This window comes from Perna viridis, chromosome 7, assembly GCF_037379345.1.
Source record: "Perna viridis isolate PV_CMFRI_1.1 ecotype Kerala chromosome 7, ASM3737934v1, whole genome shotgun sequence".
In the NCBI taxonomy this organism is placed as follows: Eukaryota; Metazoa; Mollusca; class Bivalvia; order Mytilida; family Mytilidae; genus Perna; species Perna viridis.
Genome location: NC_142451.1, coordinates 31960820 through 31983736, shown reverse-complemented (window position 1 = coordinate 31983736; position 22917 = coordinate 31960820). Strand labels below are relative to the sequence as shown.

Here is a 22917-nt window from a genome sequence, read left to right as displayed (position 1 = left end):
AGGCTATAATACGGAAAACCTGACCGCAAACCATAGTGGTGCACCGTGTTGGGAAAGATGCCACGTTCCTCGCACGTTAAAGAGCCCTGCTGTGGTATTCGATAGTAGGAACCTTTGCGCTCCGCCACAGGAGGATAAATTGCCCGACCTTACCCATCCCCCCCTTTTTCCAGTGGCAATCAAAATTTGTCGCGCCTATTACCCTTGTCCCATCCTTTCTTTTTCGTTTCATGTTCATTTTATCATCCATTTCATGTTCATCGTCTGAATATTGCTGAAATATTGCTGCTCGGACGTTAAACGCCAACAAACAAACTAAATGCTACAGAATATGCTCGGCAGAGAAGCAGTGACTACCAATTTTAAACTTTCATTGTCCGACTCGGCCGGGAATCAAACCTCCAGCACTCCATGGCCAGGAGAGTATTTCCCATGAGACCACGGAGATGCTTGTAGATGAACTGACAAAGGCTGTTTCAATTAACTTTGATTGGGGTCATAGATATAATCTAAGAAGAAAAGAAGTCATGTTTTCTCCATCTTTATGCAAAATTTATACATATTCCTACATTAACATTTAAACAACTGATGAACAAGGTTTTGTTCCCTGCAAAGGTTTTTACAATGTACACAACAAAAATAACTTTCTCCATGAAACATGATCATAACATTAAAATATAGATGTATAAAATTAAATAAGGCTTTTCCAGAACAAAGCTATGTGATCTTAATACTACATTTTGTAGTGATGTGGTTACCATAAGTTTCCCTCAAATTCAAAACATTTAAGAGTATAATTGATGTACAATGGCCAGGGAGTATGCCTCAAAATGCCTCCCAAGACATATTTTTCTCGAGCATAGTGCCTATATGAAATATATTGATGACCACTCACTCTCATTCTCAAATACAATATTTATGTAAACCTGTCTAAACCAAACCCTGATCAAACTAAACATATTGGTGCCTTCAGTTTAATGTTATGCTAACTTAACCAGTAAAAAACTTGTGTAAACAATGCCCTACATGTATATAGTTCAAAATGAGTTTGGTATAGACAAGTTCTACTATCACTGCTATTTAACAAATATAGAAGATTGTCCCAAATTATTTCCATTTCCCTGGGATATCAGACCTCAAGCTGAATGAAAATTAAAGGGAAAAAGGCCTAAATAATCAGGCAAGTTAGCAGATAAGCCAAACATTGAAAGACACCAGCATCTAATGCCTTGATACATAAGAATCTACAGCTCAATATCAAAATAGGAGAGAACATGTTTTGACACCCTGCACTCACAGGTTTGGAAAGGGGTGGGGTACAGGTTATAATTTGCTCATTTATGTGCAAATTTAATAACATTTTCCAACAAAAAAGGGGAGGGTTCTGACTACAGAACCCACTAGATCTGCTATTAACTCCATCAAGAAAACTTTCTATTATCTAATTACAAAGTGGACGATAAATGTAAATCACAAATCATGCTGTCCTTATCAAATACATGTACTGGCAGTATATGCCCATGGTAGTAAATGCCAGATGGATCTTGATGGAATTACTGGATCATCGACATTTTTATTTTTGAATTTTTTTTACAAATCTTAAGTTGACTTCTATTATTGCAGAAATTGTAATTATCCAAAAATAACACATGGTATACATGAAAATTGACCAAATACTGTGAAAGTACTCTTCTTCATGGGTACCAATTTTCGTGGTTACGGGGAAAATGGAATCGTGAATTCGTGGAATTTACTACTCTATCTTACAAACAAATGGGAAATTTCCTTTTCACTTCTAACTGAATTTTGTGGTTTACAAAACCAACAAAAACCACGAAAATTGGTACCCCACGAACAATAATACTTTCAAAATACAGTAAATCTCTCATGTGAAGTATCATGTGAACTGTATTCGTTTAAATTATGTATGAATGAACAGAATAATTGAGAATTCTGTCAGCCATGTTTGATATTTCCCAAATAAATTTTTTGTACCTAAAAAAAAACAAAACAAAAAAAAAACACACACACATTTCAATTCAAAACCAAACAAAAATGAAGTTTCAATTTACAATTCATCAGTTCCTGCAAGATTTGTAGACAGAATTAAAAATGGCACAACTACCAGGACATGGTAGATAGAATATTTTTTGCAGAGTGTTTTCTTGTAGAAAAAGACCAAGGTGGAGACACTAATGAACCTTTGAAGAACCTTATTTTTCAAAGTCCTTGTGCTTTTTTGTCAAGTTAAAAGTTTCCAGCAGTAGGCATATAACTCAACAATATTTATGGCAAATATCCAAAGCTATTCATGACTTTTTAGTTTTTTTACAAGACCATTTATTTTGTGACATCCTATGGTAAACCCACGTTGTACTTAATACTTTCATAAATATTTATTTTCTTTATTCAGGATATCAATTTAGCACCTCTGTTCTTAATATTCGCACTTAACTATTTGTCTAACATCTATTTTATAATAAAAGAACCTGGTGATATATCAGTGATTTTTTTTCTTGTTAAAAAATTAGCAAATATACATTTTTTACATACAATAAATAGGTATACAGTGATTTTATTTTATATTTACTTCTCCTTTTGTCTTATTAAAAAAAAAAGAAGAAAAAACATACAGTATGGTACACAAAATAGATGCCTTGTATAATGATAGTATAGATATCTATAGTGATTGAAGATAACATTTAACATTGGTAAGACTTTGATGTGAAAAGTACTATTGTGTTACTATCTGGCTGATATTCTGTATTGGCCATGGTACTAATTAAAGGTCGGCTGTATTGGTCCAGAGGCCCTTAGAGGCATGGGCAAATACAGCTGACCGAGAATCTATATGGAACTAATACAGAACCAGCCAGTTTGTAAACTTTTATTAAATAATCCAAATGGTCAAAACAACTGGTCTGTATGACCAGTTCATATGGAAATTCATATTGGCTCTTTGATGGATCAGAAACAGAAAGTGGATAACGGGCCAATAGGACTTTCCATATAGGACTGGGCCTGAAAATTGGAAAAAAGTTATTAACCAGGTAGATTTACATAAAAATTCATACATCTACACTGACTAGGGCAATGTGGAATATATTTGACATGACGATTAGGACAGATTTCTACTTATTATTCAATTACTGGAAATATAAGTGCAATCACTTATTTTATTAAGGGAGATAATTATAGCAATTAAATAGAAATAATTTTCATCCCTGCTAAAATGAGAGCTTGATAAATTGGATAATAAATGGAGATTCAACAAATGTAAAATTATGGCAAAAAATAACTAAAATCTGATAAGGCCATTCAAAATTAATTTCTAGGATTTCCAGGCCCTCCCTCAGGTCATTCGAGGCTGCCTCATTCCTAATTTTTATTGCAATATCAGTAAAAAAAGTAAACAAGCACCTCATTCATCATTTTCTCTGTCTATTTACAATATAAAAAAACATCCTCATCAATTTTGGGGCAACAAAGGGGTAAAAAGAAATGCCTTTCTCCCTCGTTGGTTTACAAGAACAATGGCACGAGAACCAAAAAGTTAACTTTGAATGCCCTAAATTGCCACATTTCTTTTGATGTACAATAAAAGAAAAATAATAGAACAAACAGAACTGATTGCCATTCTCTATTCTGAACACAAAATAACTTGTAAATTGATGTATGAGATTCACAAAAATGCCAATACTTAAGCATGATAGATAAAGCTTTCGCAAATTTAAAACACAGTGGAACAATTTCATAACATGAGGGATTTCTTTATCTACTATATAGTATTGAGAAATAAAATCATTTGTTAATATTTTGTTTGGTTAAAATCCACTGATTCTTAAATTTAGAGTTTACAAAAAGGGTGATTTGGAAAGACAGATGAATAGAAGAATCATAACTCTATTAGCAAGGGGATAAAAAGATGTTTGCCACATACAGTAAAACCTACCTAAACAAAACCCTTAATAATAATAAAAACAAAATTTGTGTAAACCAGTCACACTTAAATGTCCCTTTATGGTAAAAGTATTAATTTTGACGGTGTACTAATTTTTGCTATTTTTGCAGTGGACAGAATAGAGCGAAATATAGTACCCGCCAAATTGATTTTTAACACTTTATAATGCTTCTCATTTTTTTTATACCGGGAAAATTGATACCCACAAACATGTTCACTTGACAGAATCCGTGAATGGTTTTACATTATATCAATTTAAATGTATTTAAACCTTTGTAAACTGAACACCTGTCTACACCGAACCAATTTTAAAGTCCAAGAAGGTTTGGTTTATACAAGTTTTACTGTAGTAATAAGCAAACAAATTTCTTTTTCCTTATAGTTATACATAATTGCAGAGACAAAACCATTGTGAATTATAATGAGATGTCTTTGCCATAACAAAAAATAAAACATTGAATCATCTAGATCTAAGGTCTCTCTAGTTAGGAAGCTTTTTTTCAAATTTGAGCAATAATACCATAACAAAGCATTTACAGTGCATGTTTAAGAAATCAAAAGCATACATTTCTTTTACTCTTAAAAAGAATTCAAACAAAACTATTGCTAAAAATGCATTTCAGTTGCACAAGCATATGAACCTTGTAGTCACTTTCATAATACTGATGAACATACATGTATCTACAAACCAAAAGAAATCAACAGTGTTCAAGAAAAAAAAACATATTGCGTTTCATATTTTTAAAAACCACAGAAGCTATAATGAAATATGAAAGATCAGTTTCCATTAAGAAACAATTAAAAACATTTTTTTGTAATCCAACAAACCAATAACTCAATTAAAAATTTACATCTCTGCAAGCATTTATAAATAGCTCCTTGATATACAAACAACACAAGTATTTCCTGATTGAATTCTCTTAAGTACAAGTTTTCTGTTTATAAAAAATTCCAAGAAAATTCTAGTTTTGAAAACTCACATCATAGTCTGGTGTTAAAATCTTCATTTTGCCACTTTTGAGTCACATAATACTGAGTAACCAGTAAAGTCTATTTAAATCAAAGCTCTTACTGGACAACCCTGTATTGCACCTCTTTGCAGCCAAATCAAATTTGAAACAAATGATAAAACCAGAAGATAACAAGAAGACGAAGATCATTTCTTCCTATTTTTTTTTCCTGGATCAGGTGGTTGTTTCGGCGCATGAGTCCGTTGCTCATCCAATCTGCTGGATTGAACTTTTTGTATAAGACTAAAGAAATCTTCATCTGGTACAGTGGGGGCTGGTCTTGAAACAGGGATTGAGCTTCTTTGGTCTTCCATTCTAGTCCCCTGTACAAGAAATAGAAAGTACCTTATCACTACTAATCTGACCTTTTATTCAACTATCAACAACTTAAGTTTGTTTAATTTGAGTTTAATTTAAAAAATGCAAAAATTCATTCTAAAATATCACATTTATGTTACTGACTTATTTCAAAGTTAAACCAATTTGAAAATGACTATAAAATTTATTCTAAAAAAAAATATGGTGTTGTTGTCAACCGTAGACCTTTGCACCTGGTTCATACTCCCAGTTTTTAGTGGAGTCTGAGTTGCTCATTTACTTTTGTTACTTTATATGTATTATTTTGGTTATTTTATTTTCTTTGTTGTATTTGTCTGTATTCCATGTCTAGTCTTCATCCATGAATTATATTCTTTTGATTGTCTTTTTTTCAATTTTGGTGCAATTTTGAATATTTTTTAAATTATATTTCTCACGAAAATCCCTGCCAGCATTTTTCAATCTGATTTCAGATATTCCTTATAGTTATCATGTTATTAAGAATCAAAGGGGACCATGCCAAAAAATTGGATTTTATATTTTTAGTGCAATTATGGATTTTTTTTATATTTGATTCCATATGAAAATCCCAGCCTTAATAAAATAGCCATAAGAAGTATGCTCATCACATTAACCCTATCATTTACTGTTTTTGAGATAATGAGGTACAAAGTGAACCATGAAAGGACCCTGAAGCAGATCTTTATACTTAAATTGAATTTTAAAAAATTGTGCAATATTGTATCCATAATGAACTTTAAGTCCCTATATTTAGTGTGTCAAAAACTAAGGTTGTGTTCACTCTTGCCTCAAGTGAACAGAGTTTAACTTGCTGCGGTTGTATCATGCTGCCCTCGACACATCTTTTTATTCATTTTATAATTTAAAGAAAACCATCAAAAGACACAGAAATCTGGGAAAAAAAAATAGGCAAATAATTTAACAATGAGTAATGTGATTTTCATGCCCAAAGTACAAGTAATTTGATGGAGTTGTCTGATAAGGTTAAATACTACCTGACATCTCATCAACATTTCAAAGAAATTGTCATCAGGAACATTTTCGTCTTTCTGCTGTAGAATTTGGTCAATAACTTCTTGTGAGTTTAATCCTGGAAATTTTAAATCTGCTCTCTGATCGTCCATCCGTGAACCCTGTATACCAGCAACCATGTCCAGGAAGTCTTGAAAACCAGGGGATGACACTGCATTATATAAAAATATTCATAAATACATCATAAACTCTTCACCTTGGCCAACTGGCTCAAACTATTTTATCATTTTGTACTAAATTTACTAGTCACATACATTTAGAACTTTCTCATTGTGCAGGAAAAGTTTTTTTTTCTTTTTTTTCTTTTTTTTGTTGATTTGGAATAATTATCAGTAGAACCATTTTAACCAATAACAAAAACTGTCCGTTCACAAGAATACACAAGATATACTTCCATCTCCCATTCTCAATGTTTTAAATGCCTAAAATGTATAAAGAAATAACCCAAGACAATTAAAAAATAAAAGGCAGCTTACTTCCATGCAAATAAAAAAGTACCAAAGATTATAAAATTATAAAATTCCTCACAACATTTTTCAATTATTGTATGATGTGTGGGCAAATGATGGAGGTGTCAATTAAAAGAAAAGATTATAGGACAGGTATATCAAAACCATTCCATTCATTCTACAAGAGTAAAGTGTTTGTATTTATATAGTAGGCCAAAAAAAAAAATAATAGTCTTGTTTTCTGCTACCAGCAAGAAAAAAAAAGGTAGGTAGGTAGGGAAGTATTTTATTTTTCAAATACAATTTACACTGAGTTAATGAGGAAACAATCTAGACTTTAACAATGCTTGGGCCAATATGGCCATAAAATGTTTAGGGTAGGCACAAAAATCTAGGGTAGCAGGATACTGACATTTAACTTTTTGGGCCCTAGTTACTTGTGATGATTTAGTGGTGCACCCTATCCCATTTCCACACACATGATGTAAGTGAGGGATTTTGCATGAAACACATTTGTGAGTCAAAATTGGATAAATACCAAAATTCATGATATTAAACTTGTATTAACTTATATTAAGAGGACAATGGATAGTGTGAATACCTGTACAAAATTAACATGATTTTTACAGCTGTCTAAGAAAATATTACTATGTAATCCCAGAAAGGCATTTATGTTATAAGATATGTATAGTTATTGCTGGTGTACAAAGGAGAAGGGCCAATAAAGGCTCTCATTGGCCTAAAATATAACTGAAAATTAATAATTAACTGTTTAAAGATTTAATTGTGAATTTGCAGACTCCAATCCATCACAAATGAGAAAACATAAAGACTTCTGATGAAAACAAAAAGATTGCTTGAAGCTTACCAAAATTCAGATATTCAGTCAATTTTGTATTTTAAGGTCATTTTCTGGTAATATTTTTTGCAAGAAAAATGGAGACCACACCCAAGAAATAACTTCATATTTAGTGAAAACATTCATTATTGCATAGTTTAAAGTAGTTGTTTCTTTGGTGTGCACATAGTTTCCTGGATGTAAATATACCATAAAAAGACATTTCTCATACCAAGTAACATCAACTCATCTCCAAAAATGTGAACATGTAAATTACAGGCAATTTAACATGGTCATTTAACAAGACAATGTAAAAATAGGTGTTTGCCCTATTGCCCTCTATTGAGTATCATAACTTAGAGTAAATCAGAGTTATCTGCCATTTGGATATGAAAAAAAAAAATTAAAACTAATTTAAATTGAAGCAAATATTGCGACAGGTTTGGAAAATTTGAGGGCAAGTTGAATAATAGCTTGTTTATGGCTGTTGGGCAATCTTAGACAAAAAGCTATTTCTAACACTACAAGAAAGTTCAACAACCACAAAAATACATTATCAGTAACGGCAGTGTGGAAAGTACATACAAGTGTGAGTCATACATCTAACATGTTATTTTGAAAAATAAAACATTGGGGAAGACGGATGGGAGTTGTGTCTTAATAAAAAGTGCTGTCCTGTGGGCATAATTCATAATCATTAACAGTGATTCTACTGTAAGTGCTACTCCCATTTCCAATTTATTACCCTTTCTGATTGCCGGAGGCAATGAAGCACCTGTTTGAGATAAAAAAAATTTTTTTTAATGAAATTAAGAATATCAAAATTCAATTATAAAATTGAATTGTTACACATTCGCCACAATCCAACAATATTTAGCCTGCTATATATATTCAATGAATTTTGATTTGTAGACTTAAGAATATCCTTATAACTGGTTTTTGTTTACCCAGTGATCAGTAAACACAAATTTTAATGTGACATATTTGCATTTTAGAAAAAAAAACCATTTGAAACTGTAATAGGAACAACGTTCCCAAACTTGAATTCAGAGGAAAAAGGAATGAAAAGAAATTAAAAACATACTAAATGAAAGCTAATGTTCTGAAATAAAAACTACATGGAGGAATGAGTAGCGAGCCAAAAACTTAAAACATGAACCAAGTATATTTGATAATTAATTGATATTCAATGACTATCAAAAAATCATCTTTATAGATAGAACAGCTCTTGAATGGTATAAACTTCCCACTTTCACCATTTACACCCCCACATTCCCCATTGAAAAATCCCCATCCCCCATCGCATATTTCTTATCAAATATTTACATCATCAAATTAAATTTTGTAGTTTTTAATTTTTCAACATTTAAACTGTTATGTTTAATTTAATTAAATATGTTTTCGTCTCTTTAAATACTTATTTCTCCATCCTCCCCAATCATAATCCCCATCCTCCCATATAACTTATAGAATGGGACATTTTCCCCAAAACAAATATTGTACCTGTAACTCTTTTACTATTGTCAACATCAGTTCTCGGTGTAACTGGTTCCATCTGCATTGAGCAACGCTGGTCGTCCAATCTTCTGCTCTGGAACTTAGACAATAGATCAAAGAAACTTTCGTCGTCGAGGGATACCTTAAAGAAAATCCAATAAATTCATTAGTGTCTTGTCACAATCCAGTCCATAATTAAAAAAGTACTATCTTAAAAATATAGCTGATGCATATGCTCACTTAGTTTGCACCTAAATATGATGAAGACTTTATTTGGTGATCACCATACTATGTTGCAGATTTCAATTATTTTATTGTTCCAACAAGTAAATTATTTCCAATCACAGATATTCAATTTAGAAAAGTGATAAAAAATAATTCGCACACCAATGCACCCAATGGAGCCTTAAATTTCATGGTTGCTACCACATTTATCCAATCAAATGTGAGGTTGTAAGCAAAATTGGTTAGGATGCCATGGTTTAGCATCATGAATGTCACTTGATGTCAAATCAAACTCAATACCGAAAAAATAATACTTCTCATGAGACCACAACATATTTTATTGCAATTGTTGAATCAATGTTTATATTTAATTTTTGCAGAAGCCAAATTTTGTGATTTGTTCCATGATGAATACATTTTAGCGGTCAAAATTTGTGGAAATTAAAAATCGGTGAAATGAATTCTCCTATATAGCATAATATTTGCAAGCCTTTACCTGTGCTCTCAATTGCCTTGCAAATGAAGCAATTAAAATCCTGCAAATTACAATTACCCACCATATTAAAGTAAGTTATGGCTTTTACTGTTAACTTCAACATGGAATGTTGGCGACCTCTTGCATTCTAATGCATACTTGCAAAAAGTAATTTGTTTATCATATTGGCAGCGTTACCATTATTTAAACCCTTGCACCACTAAAGGTAAAATGGTAGAGACATCAATTGGCAGATGGTTATAATCCTTCTAAGAGGTTTTAAATTTGTAATGATGACAGACTGACAGCAGTATCTACAATGTGTCAATAAAAAAAAAAAGGGCATATGAAAATCATGAAATTTGTTTCTAACATCACATTTTTAAATGGCGATTCAAAACATGCATGTGGTAATTCTATTCTTCTATTTAATGCTCATTTATATACTTGTTTTGTCATCAAAATATTTACATGTATAAAAAGAAAATTTTAATGCACTTCAAGTTTTTATGTGTCAGTACAAAGTAGGAGGTATTGTGTGCAAACTAGGACAGAAAAACAAAAAATTACAAAAGGTACCATCTCAATTTGAGGATTTTTTTACATATTTACTGGTAGTTCTTTTTTTGGGCTGTAACATGGATAATGGAATGGGTAAGAATAATTCCTCAGGGGATTTTGTCAAAAAATGTGTAAAAGCAGCAAAAGAGAAGGGGCATGAAAGGCTCTAATTCACCAAGAGTATGACTGAAACTAAACAAAGTGTTGAAAGACTTAATTGTGAATTTGGAGAAATAAATCAATCAAAAATGAGAAAACATAAAGACTTATGAAAATTCTTACATTTAAAGGACAAAAGCATTACTTGTTCACCAAAATTCAGATGTTATCAATTTTGTACTTTTTGGTCAATTCCTGGTCATAAGGGTGTTCACATGAGAACAACAACTTCATATTTAGTAAATACATTCATTATTAAATAGTAAATCATATGTGAAAATAAAAATTTGTATATTGGTGTGAACATTGTTTTCTTGACATAAATTTATCTGAAAAAAAAAAAAACAAAACAAAACAAAACAAAACAAAAATCCTAGAAAATTGACAATTTTCAGCAGTTTTTGTAAAATGATGTATAATTGTGACTCTATTAAGATGTCATTACAATGAACTAATGCCACAAAACATTTTTTTCCTAAATATTTATACATTTTACCATGTTTTGCACAATTCTTGTATCACTACAACAAAATTGACATTTTTTGGGGCAATATTAATAGCCTAATGCCCCTACACCTTTTGGATAAATGAATGAGGTTGGCTCAAAAATCCATGGAAATTGCCCACACTTAAAGGAATGGAAAACTGGATGAAAATTGGGTGAAAAGGTGAGTGTTCCTGGACCTATCTACCTGAAATGTCACAAACCAGAATCTGCACCTATATAATTAAAATACAATGTAGGAGTATGAGTTGACTTAAGTAGCACTCCAGCTAAGGATCATGCAAAATGTGATTCATGGGTAAAAAGCCTACATATTTTTATTTTTGATATTTAGTTTGAAATGTCATAGTAAACAGAAATTAGCTTGTTTGTTTTTGTTTGTTGGGGATTAATGTCCGAGCAGCAATATTTCAGCTAAATTCAGACGACAGAAATTAGCATGTGGTTTTTCATATAACCCGTGTTCTTAGGAGATAAAAATTGTATGTAATGCACTGTAGATTTCAAAATTAAGGGAGATAACTCTGTAATTGACGCTCAAATACAATAGAATCTACTGGATTTTCAATGTTGATTATCTTCTAAGAGCAGGCAGATTTGAATGAATAATTACACATTTCATAGTATAAACCCATAAAACAACTTAATTACAAAAATAAAAATATGTAGCCTTTTTTGCAGTGTATCACATTTTTCAGATTTTGCATGATTCTTACAAAGACAGCTACTTAAGCCTTACAATGTTAACTTTTATTTGTTCCATATAACAGATGGTCCCTTAATAACTTTATCATAAACAAATCCATTTTCTACTCTCCTTGTAGTATGGAAGCTGTATAACATATAGTCCATTAACAACAAACATTATAAACATTCCATAATATTTCTCACATTCTGAAGATCTGAGGAAACATGACTGTGACAAATAGAAAACAATCTATATTGAGTTTCAATTTCTTACAAATTTAGTTGAAATAGAATCATAAATGTTTAATTTTTTAGAAAAGTTATGATATGACCTGAGGCACAAGTATGCAAAAATACTTTTTAAACTTTAGTGACCTTGAAATGAATCTGTGAGCTCTGCAAAATGATATACTGGTCTAAAGAGTAGTGAAGAGAACCAAGATTCTATCAGAAATCAAAAGAATGTAATCCAGGGACAAAGCCCAAACATGGAAAACAGACATACACAACAAAGAACATTAAGTAACTAAAATAATACATACAAAGTAACAAAAGCAAATGAGCAACTCAGACTCCACTAAAAACTGGGCGCATAGACCAGGTGCACCAGTTGGGTAAGAGACTGTTTCTTTCTGATAGTAAACCTGTTCCCCTATTCTTATAAGTTGGCAGACATTAAACAAGCCAGGAATAGGCAAAACAGCTGGGACTAAAATGTACTTTTTAAAGTACTTTCATAAGAAACCATACAAAGATATTTAAGTTCATCAAAATTTATCATGTAAATTTAAAATAAGAAAAAATATGCAAACCCGCAAAAAACATTTAACATGCTGTCAAAAGTAATTATAAATGTCAGATCTTACCACGGAAGAAATAATTATTTACCTATGAAGAAAGCATCATATAATTTATTCTCCCACTAGCTTGATAACCATAATTTATATGAATTTCAGTTAAAAAAATGTGCAATCCCATAAAACATGTATGCTGTCAGAAGTAATTATAAATGTCAGGTCTTAAGACCACAAAAATAACTGTTTACAAATGAAAGCATCTTACAATTTATTCTCCCACTACAATGAAAACCTTAATTTCTCAAATAATATAACAAATGTACCTACCACAAAAAATAATTCTTCACCAATGAAAGCATCATATAATTCTTTCTCCCACTTACTTGGCAACATGAATTTCTCAAATAAAACAATAAATGTACTAGTACCTGTTGAATTGTTTGAAGTTTCTCCTTTCCCCTGTTGCTCCCAGATAACCCAGATTCAGCAGCTACACTGGCAGCTTTCTGGAATTTAGGAACTTTAGGTCTAGCACCACCATTCATAAGCTCTGCCTGAAAGAAATTCATTGTCATATTTCAGATGTGATAATATACAGATAAAATATTGGTAACTAATGTTCTCATAGTTTATAAATATAAAGGTGATCAAAACGGACAAGACTATTATTCACAGTTTTTACTCAGCCAGTTTCTCAGCTACTGCTACAACATTTTAGCATATAAAACACCTGTCCCCCTCTTTTTGGCATTTTAAGTTCATACAAAATAGGAAACCTTCCTTTTTTCAAGAGAAAAAAATTATTCAAAGAGTGGCATATCATTTTGAAAAGTTTTACCACTTGAGGAGGTTCTGCAGTATACCATTTAAAACAAGTACTGTGAAAGTACTACTGTTTGTGGGGTACCAATTTTCGTGGCTTTCGTGGTTAGGCCAAACCATGAAATTTAGTCCCAATGAAAGGAGATTTCCATTGATGTGTAAACTAAAAACCTCAAAACCACAAATTCAAAAATCCACAGACTTGTGTTTCTTCCCTAATCCACGAAAATTGGTTTCCACGAATTTAAGAACTTTCACAGTATATAAAAAGTAACATCAACAAAAAAATAAACAAGAAATACTGACCTGTTTGGCACTATCAAGTCAAAACCAGAAAGAGGCTTTATAAACATGAAATAATTCCTTAAAAAATATTATGAAGGTCAATCCTTTTGCCATAATATAAGGTCAATATATTTGTTTACTGTATCTCTATGTCACATAGAACCTTTATAGATACTAAATTATCACTTAATTTACAGAAAAGAAGCATACCAAAAAAAAGGTGTGAGACATTCATGAACTAGAAATACTGTGAGTAAGCTCACAAAGAGAATACCATTGCTTCAAAATGTAGAGTTAAATGTATAGTTCAACTATCTCCCATTGGGGTCCCCTGACATTAACTATATTCCATTGTGCACATCAGCTAACAGTGCAAAACTTTCCAATAAAATTTCATCAAAATCCCTTAAGCAGTTTAGGAGCTGCACGTTCTAGAATTTAACATGTAAAGCCTTAAGTTATATTCTTTCCCTTTGGAATCCTCTGTCAGTAATTCCTTCATGCACATCTACATTGATGATTGATTGATTGTTGGGGTTTCAAGCCCGAACAGCAGTATTTCAGCTATATTCAGGTGATGAACATGAAATGATGATGAAATAAACTACAGGCTCAAGAGAGCCTAAATCGCTCACCTGGTTAACTATTTGCTTATTTGAAAAACTTGAGGAATCAGACAGGCTAAGTTAAAATCAACTAAATTGTCAAATGCAGGAAATGCATTTCATAGCATTTTCATGACCTGAACAAGAATTTTGCTAAAGGCAACAATTTTTTCAAAAACCTGTCTTATGACCCCTAAGTTATATTTTTAGTATAGGCAGCCATATCTATTCACGGATTAAAAATCACAACAGTCATGTTGAGCACAATACCCTAAAGAACTATTATGCTTATTTTCATTCAATGATCTTAAATGGTTTTAGGGAAGAAGATTTTCAAAGTTGTACATGTGAAAAAAAAAACAAAAAAAACAAAAAAACTGTTTCAGGGGTTGTAACTCCTACATTAGACAATGAATGGTTTTGAAAATTTCAGCATAGGTCCTTCTCATGATGTTTAACAATTTTACCCGATGCCAGAAATTTGGTAAAGGCAACGGTTTTTGAGTTATTTGCAAAAAACTGCCATCTGACCCCTATGTTCTATTTTTAGTAATGGCGGCAATGTTTTTTTCATGAATCAACAATCCGAACAATCATTTTGTATGGGATACCCTAAGGAACATATATGCCAATGTTCATTGAATTCTGTGCAATGGATTTTGAGAAGATTTTCAGTTGCACATGCGAAAAATGCAAAAAAAAACTGTTTCAGGGGCCGTAACTCCTACATCAGTTGACCAATCGTTTTGAAAATTTTGTCCCATGATGCTGAACAATATTACCCATGCCAGAAATTTGCTTAAGCAATGGTTTTTGAGTTATTAGCAAAAAACTGCAATCTAACCCCCCTATGTTCTATTTTTAGTAACAGCGGCCATGTTTTTTCATGGATCAAAAATCCCAACAGCCATTTTGTGTAGAAAAACCCTAAGAAACAATCATTCAAAGTTTGAAACCTGTCAGTCCAGTAGTTTCAGAGGAGAAGATTTTTAAAAATTTGTCCATGACGATGACGGACGCCAAGTGATGGCATAAGCTCACTTGGCCTATGGCCAGGTGAGCTAAAAATTGGATGGGACACAAGGATGACTGCCACTGGAAACAGGGAGAGGTGGATAAGGTCGGGCAATTAAGCCTCCTGTGGCGGAGCCCTATGGTTCCTACTTTGGAAGAATACCACAGAAGGGTTCTTTAACGTGTGAGGAAGATGGCATCTTTCCCAACATGTTGCACCATGGTTTGCAGTCAGGTTTTCCATATTAAAGCCTGATGACCCCAGCATGTAAAATGCCAGGGGTACCCCATTCCATCACCTGAGTCACACAACCCAGTTGCTCTGTGGGCAGTGTGCTCTAGCCCCTGGCCAGGGATCTGAGCACTATTTAGTCACCTTTACGACAAATTTAGCGCTGCTGCGAGTCTATTCTTTTGACACGCGGACCCGCACAGGGCTCATTATTAAATAGGATTTTACTGTAAAAGCTGTCTTAACAGAACCCCTCTTTGTTCAGTTTACCAAGGCTGAGTTAATATTATGTCAGTTGTCCCTTACCCATTAAGCATGAACCAAGACCATGTGACTCGGGCTAATATAATTTACTATGACATATAAAACTGATTTGATAATAACATTCAAGACACTCCAAGAAATATAGAGGAATACATGTATAAATAAAACTGAGAACCTTGTAATATTTAAGTAGCACTCCAGCTAAGAATCATGCTAAATGTGATTTATGGTTGGAAAGCCTACATATTTTTATCTGATGTTTTGATAAAATTTTTTTTGGGTGTATCACATTTTGCAGAATTTGCATGATTCTTACAAAGACTGCTACTTAAGCACTATATATCAGCATTCAGCTTTAGCTAGCCGATTATATCACTGCTATAATACTGATAATGAGGAGTATGGATAGCTTAACTTACTTTTTTGCTCTGCAAAGGATAAAAGAAATATTTATTGACCTCTCGATTGACTGGACCCTATCTCCTCGGGTTAATGGGTCAATCAATATAGAGGAGGACAAATTTTCAAATTTTACAAACTGACTTTAATGACCAAGAGCTTTACCCAAGATTACTTTCCTCCCAAACAAGAAAAAAAACAAACAAACAACCAAAACAAAACATAAAAGTTAGTAGTAAATATATTGACCTTTTATCTACTGACCCTGAAATCATGTAACTGAGTTTTACATTGACCTTTTATCTACTGACCTCAAAAATTATATTTTTTCCTTTTTCATCAAATTAAGTGAAAAATGCTGTCAATTTGAAAGACCCAAACAGGAAAAAAAGATCAAAATAAATTTTTTTGAAGAGGGTGAAAAATTTGGGTCATGAGGGATTAGAATCTAGTTTATATTTTTTTAAATTGTCCTTAACACTTCCTCTTTGCTTGACAGAGACCCAACAACAAATACCAATGTTTCAGCCTAAGTGGGAATTAAAATGTCAAGATAATGAGAACTTCATCTAAGTTTTTCAAGAATTTTTCTTTAGATATGAATTTACATTTTACACCTTTTTCAACACTTTCGCTTTTGTTAGTGACTGTATAAAATAAAAGTCAACTGAAAGAATCAGTGTTTTTAAGTAGCTGTCTTTGTAAGAATCAATCATGCAAAATCTGAAAAATGTGATACACCCCAAAACAGGCTACATACTTTTGTTTTTGTAATTAAGTTGTTTTATGAGTCTATACTTTGAAATGTGTAATTATTCATTCAAATCTGCCTGCTCTTACGATATAATCAACATTGAAAATCCAATAGATTCTATTATATTTGAGTGTCATTTACAGAGTTATCTCCCTTAATTTAGAAATCTACAGTGCATTCTATATAATTTATATTTCCTAAGAACATGGGTTATATGAAAAACTTTCTGTTTACTATAGAAAATCAAACAAATTATCAAAAATAAAAATATGTAGGCTTTTTACCCATGAATCACATTTTGCATGATTCTTAGCTGGAGTGCTACTTAATTAACAAGGTCCAGGAATCATAACATCAACAGTAAATCAGGACTCAAAGTGCTGTCAGCACTGAAAGTTTTTGATTCAAGTGAAAATTGTAACATGAACAAACTTTCAAAGATGACATGACGTAAAAAAAACTGTAATCATAAATTTTTGTTTCCATATCATTTTGAATAGAACTGCTTTTTCCCCAAAATGAAGTAACTGAATGTTTATCTATACTATTGATTTCTTATGTATGAACTGTAATGAATAGTTAAACAGTATCCAAATTTACTAACATTTACAAATTTTGTTCTTTTTCACTTTTTTCCCAAATTTTCAGAACTGTTCAAAATGTTAATTTCCATTTATCTTCAGAAATTATTTTAACTTAGTATTTATCCTACACTGTAACCACACTCAAATAAAATCAATTTTAGCTCATGAATATAAGATTTTGCAAAAATATACATTTTTATCAATTTGAATTTTCCCGCCAATTTTACTTGGTTAAAAATCACTTCCCATTAAACATCAAATATTAGATAGGATAAAGATTTTGACTGATAAGTGTGTCGAATGGAACATTATAAACACATTTAATATTTCTTAAACACATTACTGCAAGAACTAAATTTACTAAATGTTATTTTATTACTAAACAAGGCCTAAAAGGAGTCAAATGGTCAGTTGATTTGAAGACTAAATCTGAATTTAATTGAGCAGAAATAATGGAATATTATTGGGCTAAACAATTGCCAGAAACAAATTTACTGGTTATATAAAGTACATTGAATGACATAAATGGAATTACAATGGGCTATAATTTTGTGTAGAGTTCAGAGTTCCAAGCATAAACCGGTAACAACAGGTATTTTAGGTCCTGAAGGATCAAAACCCCAAAAGTTATTTATTAAATGTAGATTAACTGTTAATAGTACATAATAAATGCATTAATGCATGTGAATTTTTTTTCATTACCCATCCATATATGTACATTGCTACATTCTAGACTGCCACTAAAACATGTACCTTGAAAACGTTCAGGACTTCACTAAGACAATAATCAAAAGGGTGATGTACAATGTATTTTGTAAGTAATGGATACATGTCCTATTATCCTAACTAACCTTTTTATCTGGAGTTAATTTCATTAATTCCATGTTTTCCATACTGTGGCGTCTAAATGGTCTTCTTGCTACATGAAAAAAAAAATTAATAACAAGTAATCTGTGAGCCATGGGTCACTAGTGATACAACCACTATCGATCACAATATAAGAAAAATAAAAGTCCTTGGTAAACAGAAGTTGTTTTGGAATATTTCTGAAAATGTCTTACCATCTGGCATACCAACAGGAGTAGTTGCTGAGGAAAGTGTGACGGAAACACAGACAATGATAAAAGAGTATACCACCACTCCTTTGGAAAGGGGGTATAATTACAAGAATACAGGAATTGGTCTTCGATTAAATGGAAATATCTATTGCTAAGGCACAAAAATTGTCACATGAATGTTTAGAATTAATCATTTATTAGAAATTTAAATTCAGCATTGGAATTTATCCATCAAATCATGAAAATAAATACTTAACAAGCAACTTGTAACCATATGTCTTCCACTGACACCAGAAATTTGAAGTGCAAAGATCCAATAACTCCTGTAAAATTTGTCAAATCAAAATGGTGACACAATATGATCAACTACAAACCATGACAAACAATCCTAAAAAAAAATTGAACAAAATCTGTTATGTGGTTTCCCAGGAATTGTGTCCACAAGTGTGAGGATGGACACTGTTATTTCTATGCCCCCATCTGCTTAGCAGGGGGAACAATAAAATGTCTGTGAAGGTTCCCACTAGTCATAAATACTTACACAGTGGTAAATCTGTTTCATCTTTGGTCTGTAATTTACTGTAGAAAAGAACAAGCAAAATTTGTAAAGAAGAATTATTTTCCATATCAGAAAAGCATTTATCAAAGATATGACCTTTTCTTAGGCCATGTTCATACCATAAAATCTAATCTATCAAATCCCAATACAAACACACAATTGTTACAGTGAAACCTGTCTTAACCAAATTTCTTTTGGACTTTAAAGTTGGTTCAGAGTAGACAGGCAATCAGTTTAACCAAGATTAAAATACATGTATATTGAAATAAGTGTAGACAGGTTTTGGGATTATTCAGGGTTTGGTGTAGTCAGGTTTGGGCATTATTCAGGGTTTGATGTAGACAGGTTTTGGGATTATTAAAGGTTTGATGTAGTCAGGATTTGATGTAGACAGGTTTTTGGATTATTAAAGGTTTGATGTAGTCAGGATTTGATGTAGACAGGTTTTTGGATTATTAAGGGTTTGATGTAGTCAGGTTTTGGCATTATTCAGGGTTTGGTGTAGTCAGGTTTTAGCATTATTCAAGATTTGGTGTAGACAGGTTTTGGGATTATTCAGAGTTTGATGTAGACAGGTTTTGGGATTATTCAGAATTTAGCGTAGACAGGTTTGGGATTATTCAGAATTAGGCGTAAACAGGTTTTGGGATTATTCAGGGTTATCCAGTGTACATTCATGCCTTTGACAAGAGATGAGTGTTATGTGATAATAATAAATCAGACATATATAATTAAGTATCACTTTTAAGACACTAATCACTACCTTTTGACTTATAGAATTCTTCAATTTAAAACCTTTTGTTATGATTTTTAAGTATAGTCCTCACCAAAATTTAGAAATCTCATAATCTGAGATTCAAAGTTTACCACATGTATCCTGGAGTATTTTTGAAGATCAACAAGAAGATTAACAATTGACTTACACATCATGTAGATCTGCGATACCTAAAGCTTTCTGTAAATCAACTAAATTCAGTTCAGCTGTCATCTGTCCCGTCTCATCACCAATCTGTAAACAGAGATCACATAACATTGCAATGTTATTGGTAGAAACAAGAAAATTTACTTTTTAGAAATTTGAAAAAAAACATTAAAAACACTGAAGAAACCAACTTCATTTTTGTCTTTTTCTCAGCTGACAAAACAAAAAGGGAGCCTACAATTAAATGACTGAATACTCTGTAAAAACAAGTCATAACAGAAAAATTCTGAATACGTATATATAAAAATTAAAAAAAAAATATGTCTGTGAAATGTTATTCAGCTATATTTACAAACAGTGTATATAAAACCAAAAGTTTTATATTTGATGTTTCCATGGTTACTAACATCCAGAATGTTTCACATTACACAAATACTTGGCATATATCATGCAAACATTTTATAATGTATCCAACAAAAGGAATATACACCTAAATCAATACTGAACATACTGAATCATAAAATCTGGGATTTGTTTTCCACAGATATTCACATGAGAGTTTTTTTGCTTAACTCGAAGGTTTGACTTCCAACTGAAACTTACTATAATCATCTTCCTTAATGCACATACAGACATGATGCCTACCCTTCCTATAAAATTTTATTACAATCTGTTTTGCAATAGAATAGAACTGTGTTTTAATAATTAAAACCCTTAAGTTTGATAATCTCCCTTTGCAGGCACCAAACAATTAAATATCTTTATTCTTGCAGTACATCTGTGTTAGAAGCCTTACCTTTCAAAAAAAATTTCACCCAAATCATTGAATGGTTTAAAATAGGTTGCATGTTCCAGATGTGAGGGTTTAACTTACCTCTTTAGATATTTGAAGATGTTTGTTTGCATATGGTAGTGCTTCTTCGTGATGACCAAGGGCTTTATGTGCATTTCCTAAGCTCCAACACGCTCTTCCTTCACCAACACGATCCTCTAACTCACGAGCTATTTCTAAATGTCTTAAATGATATTCAATGGCCTTTTCATAGTCTCTAAGTAAAGTATATGTATTCCCAAGACTGTAACAAGCTTGAGCCTCAAGAGCTTTGTCTCCAAGCTGTTTAGCAATCTGTAATGATCTCCTGTAATGTTTTAAATACGTGAAAGTCCTTTCAAGTTTAATACCATCCATTATAAAAGATATTTCTACATTATTCAAGTCAAAGTTAGACATAAATTAGTACACAAGTAAAGCACACAGTCTGACCAGAAGTACTAATCATTTCTTCTTATGGGAATGATAAGTATAAGCTAATAATGCATGTGTCAACCACGTCATGCAAATTTCCTTAGTTTGAAATTACCAGTACATCTATGTATATCAGGCAATTTTGATTGAAAGCACATCATTTTGGCATCCCTATTTATACAAAAACTTGCCTTGAGTGAACACAGTTCTATTCCAAAGAAGCCCAATTTAAACAAGCTTTCCTATAAATAAAACTACCACAAAGTGCCTTTTATGGCTTAAAAAAGCAGATCTGAAAAATTACTTCTGATCTAAAAATAAAATGGAAAAAAAAACCAAAAAATACCAGTGATTAACATCACAACATGTTGACATTTAATTGTTTATTATTATTTTCATTCAGTAGTGAATTGCCCAAATGATCTGATAATAACGATAGACTCATTATTAATTGTAGTAAATGGATATAATATACTGATAATGAGAAAACAAATATAAATGTTGGATATGACAATTGGAATGTTTACAATGAGACAAAATTGACTCACTGGATTTGTTTAATTAACATGATCACATCAATTCTCGTAAAAATTCAAGTTATAGAGCATATTTAAAAGGAATCTTTCTTGCACCTAAGTGCACACAAGCAAGATGTTGCACGCACGGTCGCGTTAGGATACCCCACTCAATTTAAGTTGTATGGTAAACAAATAGCAGACAAGAAAGCTGTGTTAACACATTATGGCATCAAATTTTACTACCACAATGTGTTGTATTTATTAAAATAAATTAGATACATGCTAAAGTTTAATTATAACATAAGGAACAACAAACACATATAAAACTCAAATTCAAATTTGTATCCAGAATCCAAAATCGCTAACTTTCATCCTTTTCAAATTCAAAAAATTGGCAGGGAAAAAATACAGGTACCAGTCTTGCATTGCATATCCCTGAGCAGGTGTACATCAAATCAAAGAATGTATAAAAATATAGTGTATTTCCTTTTTGTCTCTTTCCACACTAATGCTTTGTCAAAAGATATGAACAATAATGACTTATAACATAGACTCATGGACTAAACATTACACTAGGAAAATTCAACATTATAAAATAAAAATATTTGTCTGAAAATGTTGGTTTGATGAGAGCAAAATGAAAGTGAAAGTAGAGGAAATGGCTTTTCTGTCCAATCTTCATGGACTCGCCCAACATTTTTGCAGGAAATTAATTTTTCACATGTCCTCAGAAATACTACATAAGTGAAAGTTTTATTGAATCAACTTACATATTTTATTTTTAAAAATCCAAAAAATATGTACTTCACTACAGAAGTCTATGGAAATATTAATGGAAGACTAAGACCTAAAGGTTTTGTATTATTTGCCCCATAGGCTTCCATAGCATACCTTAAATTTTCATGATTTTAAAAAAAAATAGACAAGGAGTTTCAGTCTAAATTTTTACCATGTTTTTCCATTAAGGAAATGTCAATAATAATTTTTAGGTCCATTTCAGAAAAAAAAAGGCATGAACTTTGGTAAACCAGGACAGGTGGACTTTTTCTACTTTCACTTTTATTTTGAGTTCATAAAATAGACCCTTTTCTGAAGCATTACTTTTCCTGAAAATACTGTT

The 22917-nt window shown here is 31.8% G+C and overlaps 1 protein-coding gene across 4 annotated transcripts in view; it reads right to left on the bottom strand.

The window, feature by feature from the left end:
• Positions 1-1570: 1570 nt before the first annotated feature.
• LOC148612321 (uncharacterized) overlaps positions 1571-22917 on the bottom strand; it is a 65555-nt gene continuing 44208 nt past the window's right edge. Inside the window, exons 9-16 of one of the 4 annotated variants that reach the window (XM_088593641.1) lie at positions 20908-21172; positions 20035-20120; positions 19094-19131; positions 18346-18413; positions 12964-13089; positions 9133-9268; positions 6306-6493; positions 1571-5294 (exon numbers count right to left, since the gene is read on the bottom strand). In XM_088593641.1, the coding sequence (XP_088449767.1) occupies positions 5118-5294; positions 6306-6493; positions 9133-9268; positions 12964-13089; positions 18346-18413; positions 19094-19131; positions 20035-20120; positions 20908-21172 (1084 nt within the window). In that variant the 3' untranslated portion in view covers positions 1571-5117. Of the gene's footprint in view, positions 5295-6305; positions 6494-8129; positions 8405-9132; positions 9269-12963; positions 13090-18345; positions 18414-19093; positions 19132-20034; positions 20121-20907; positions 21173-22917 lie in introns of those variants that run through there. The other 3 variants (XM_088593643.1, XM_088593642.1, XM_088593644.1) reach the window with 3 other exon arrangements.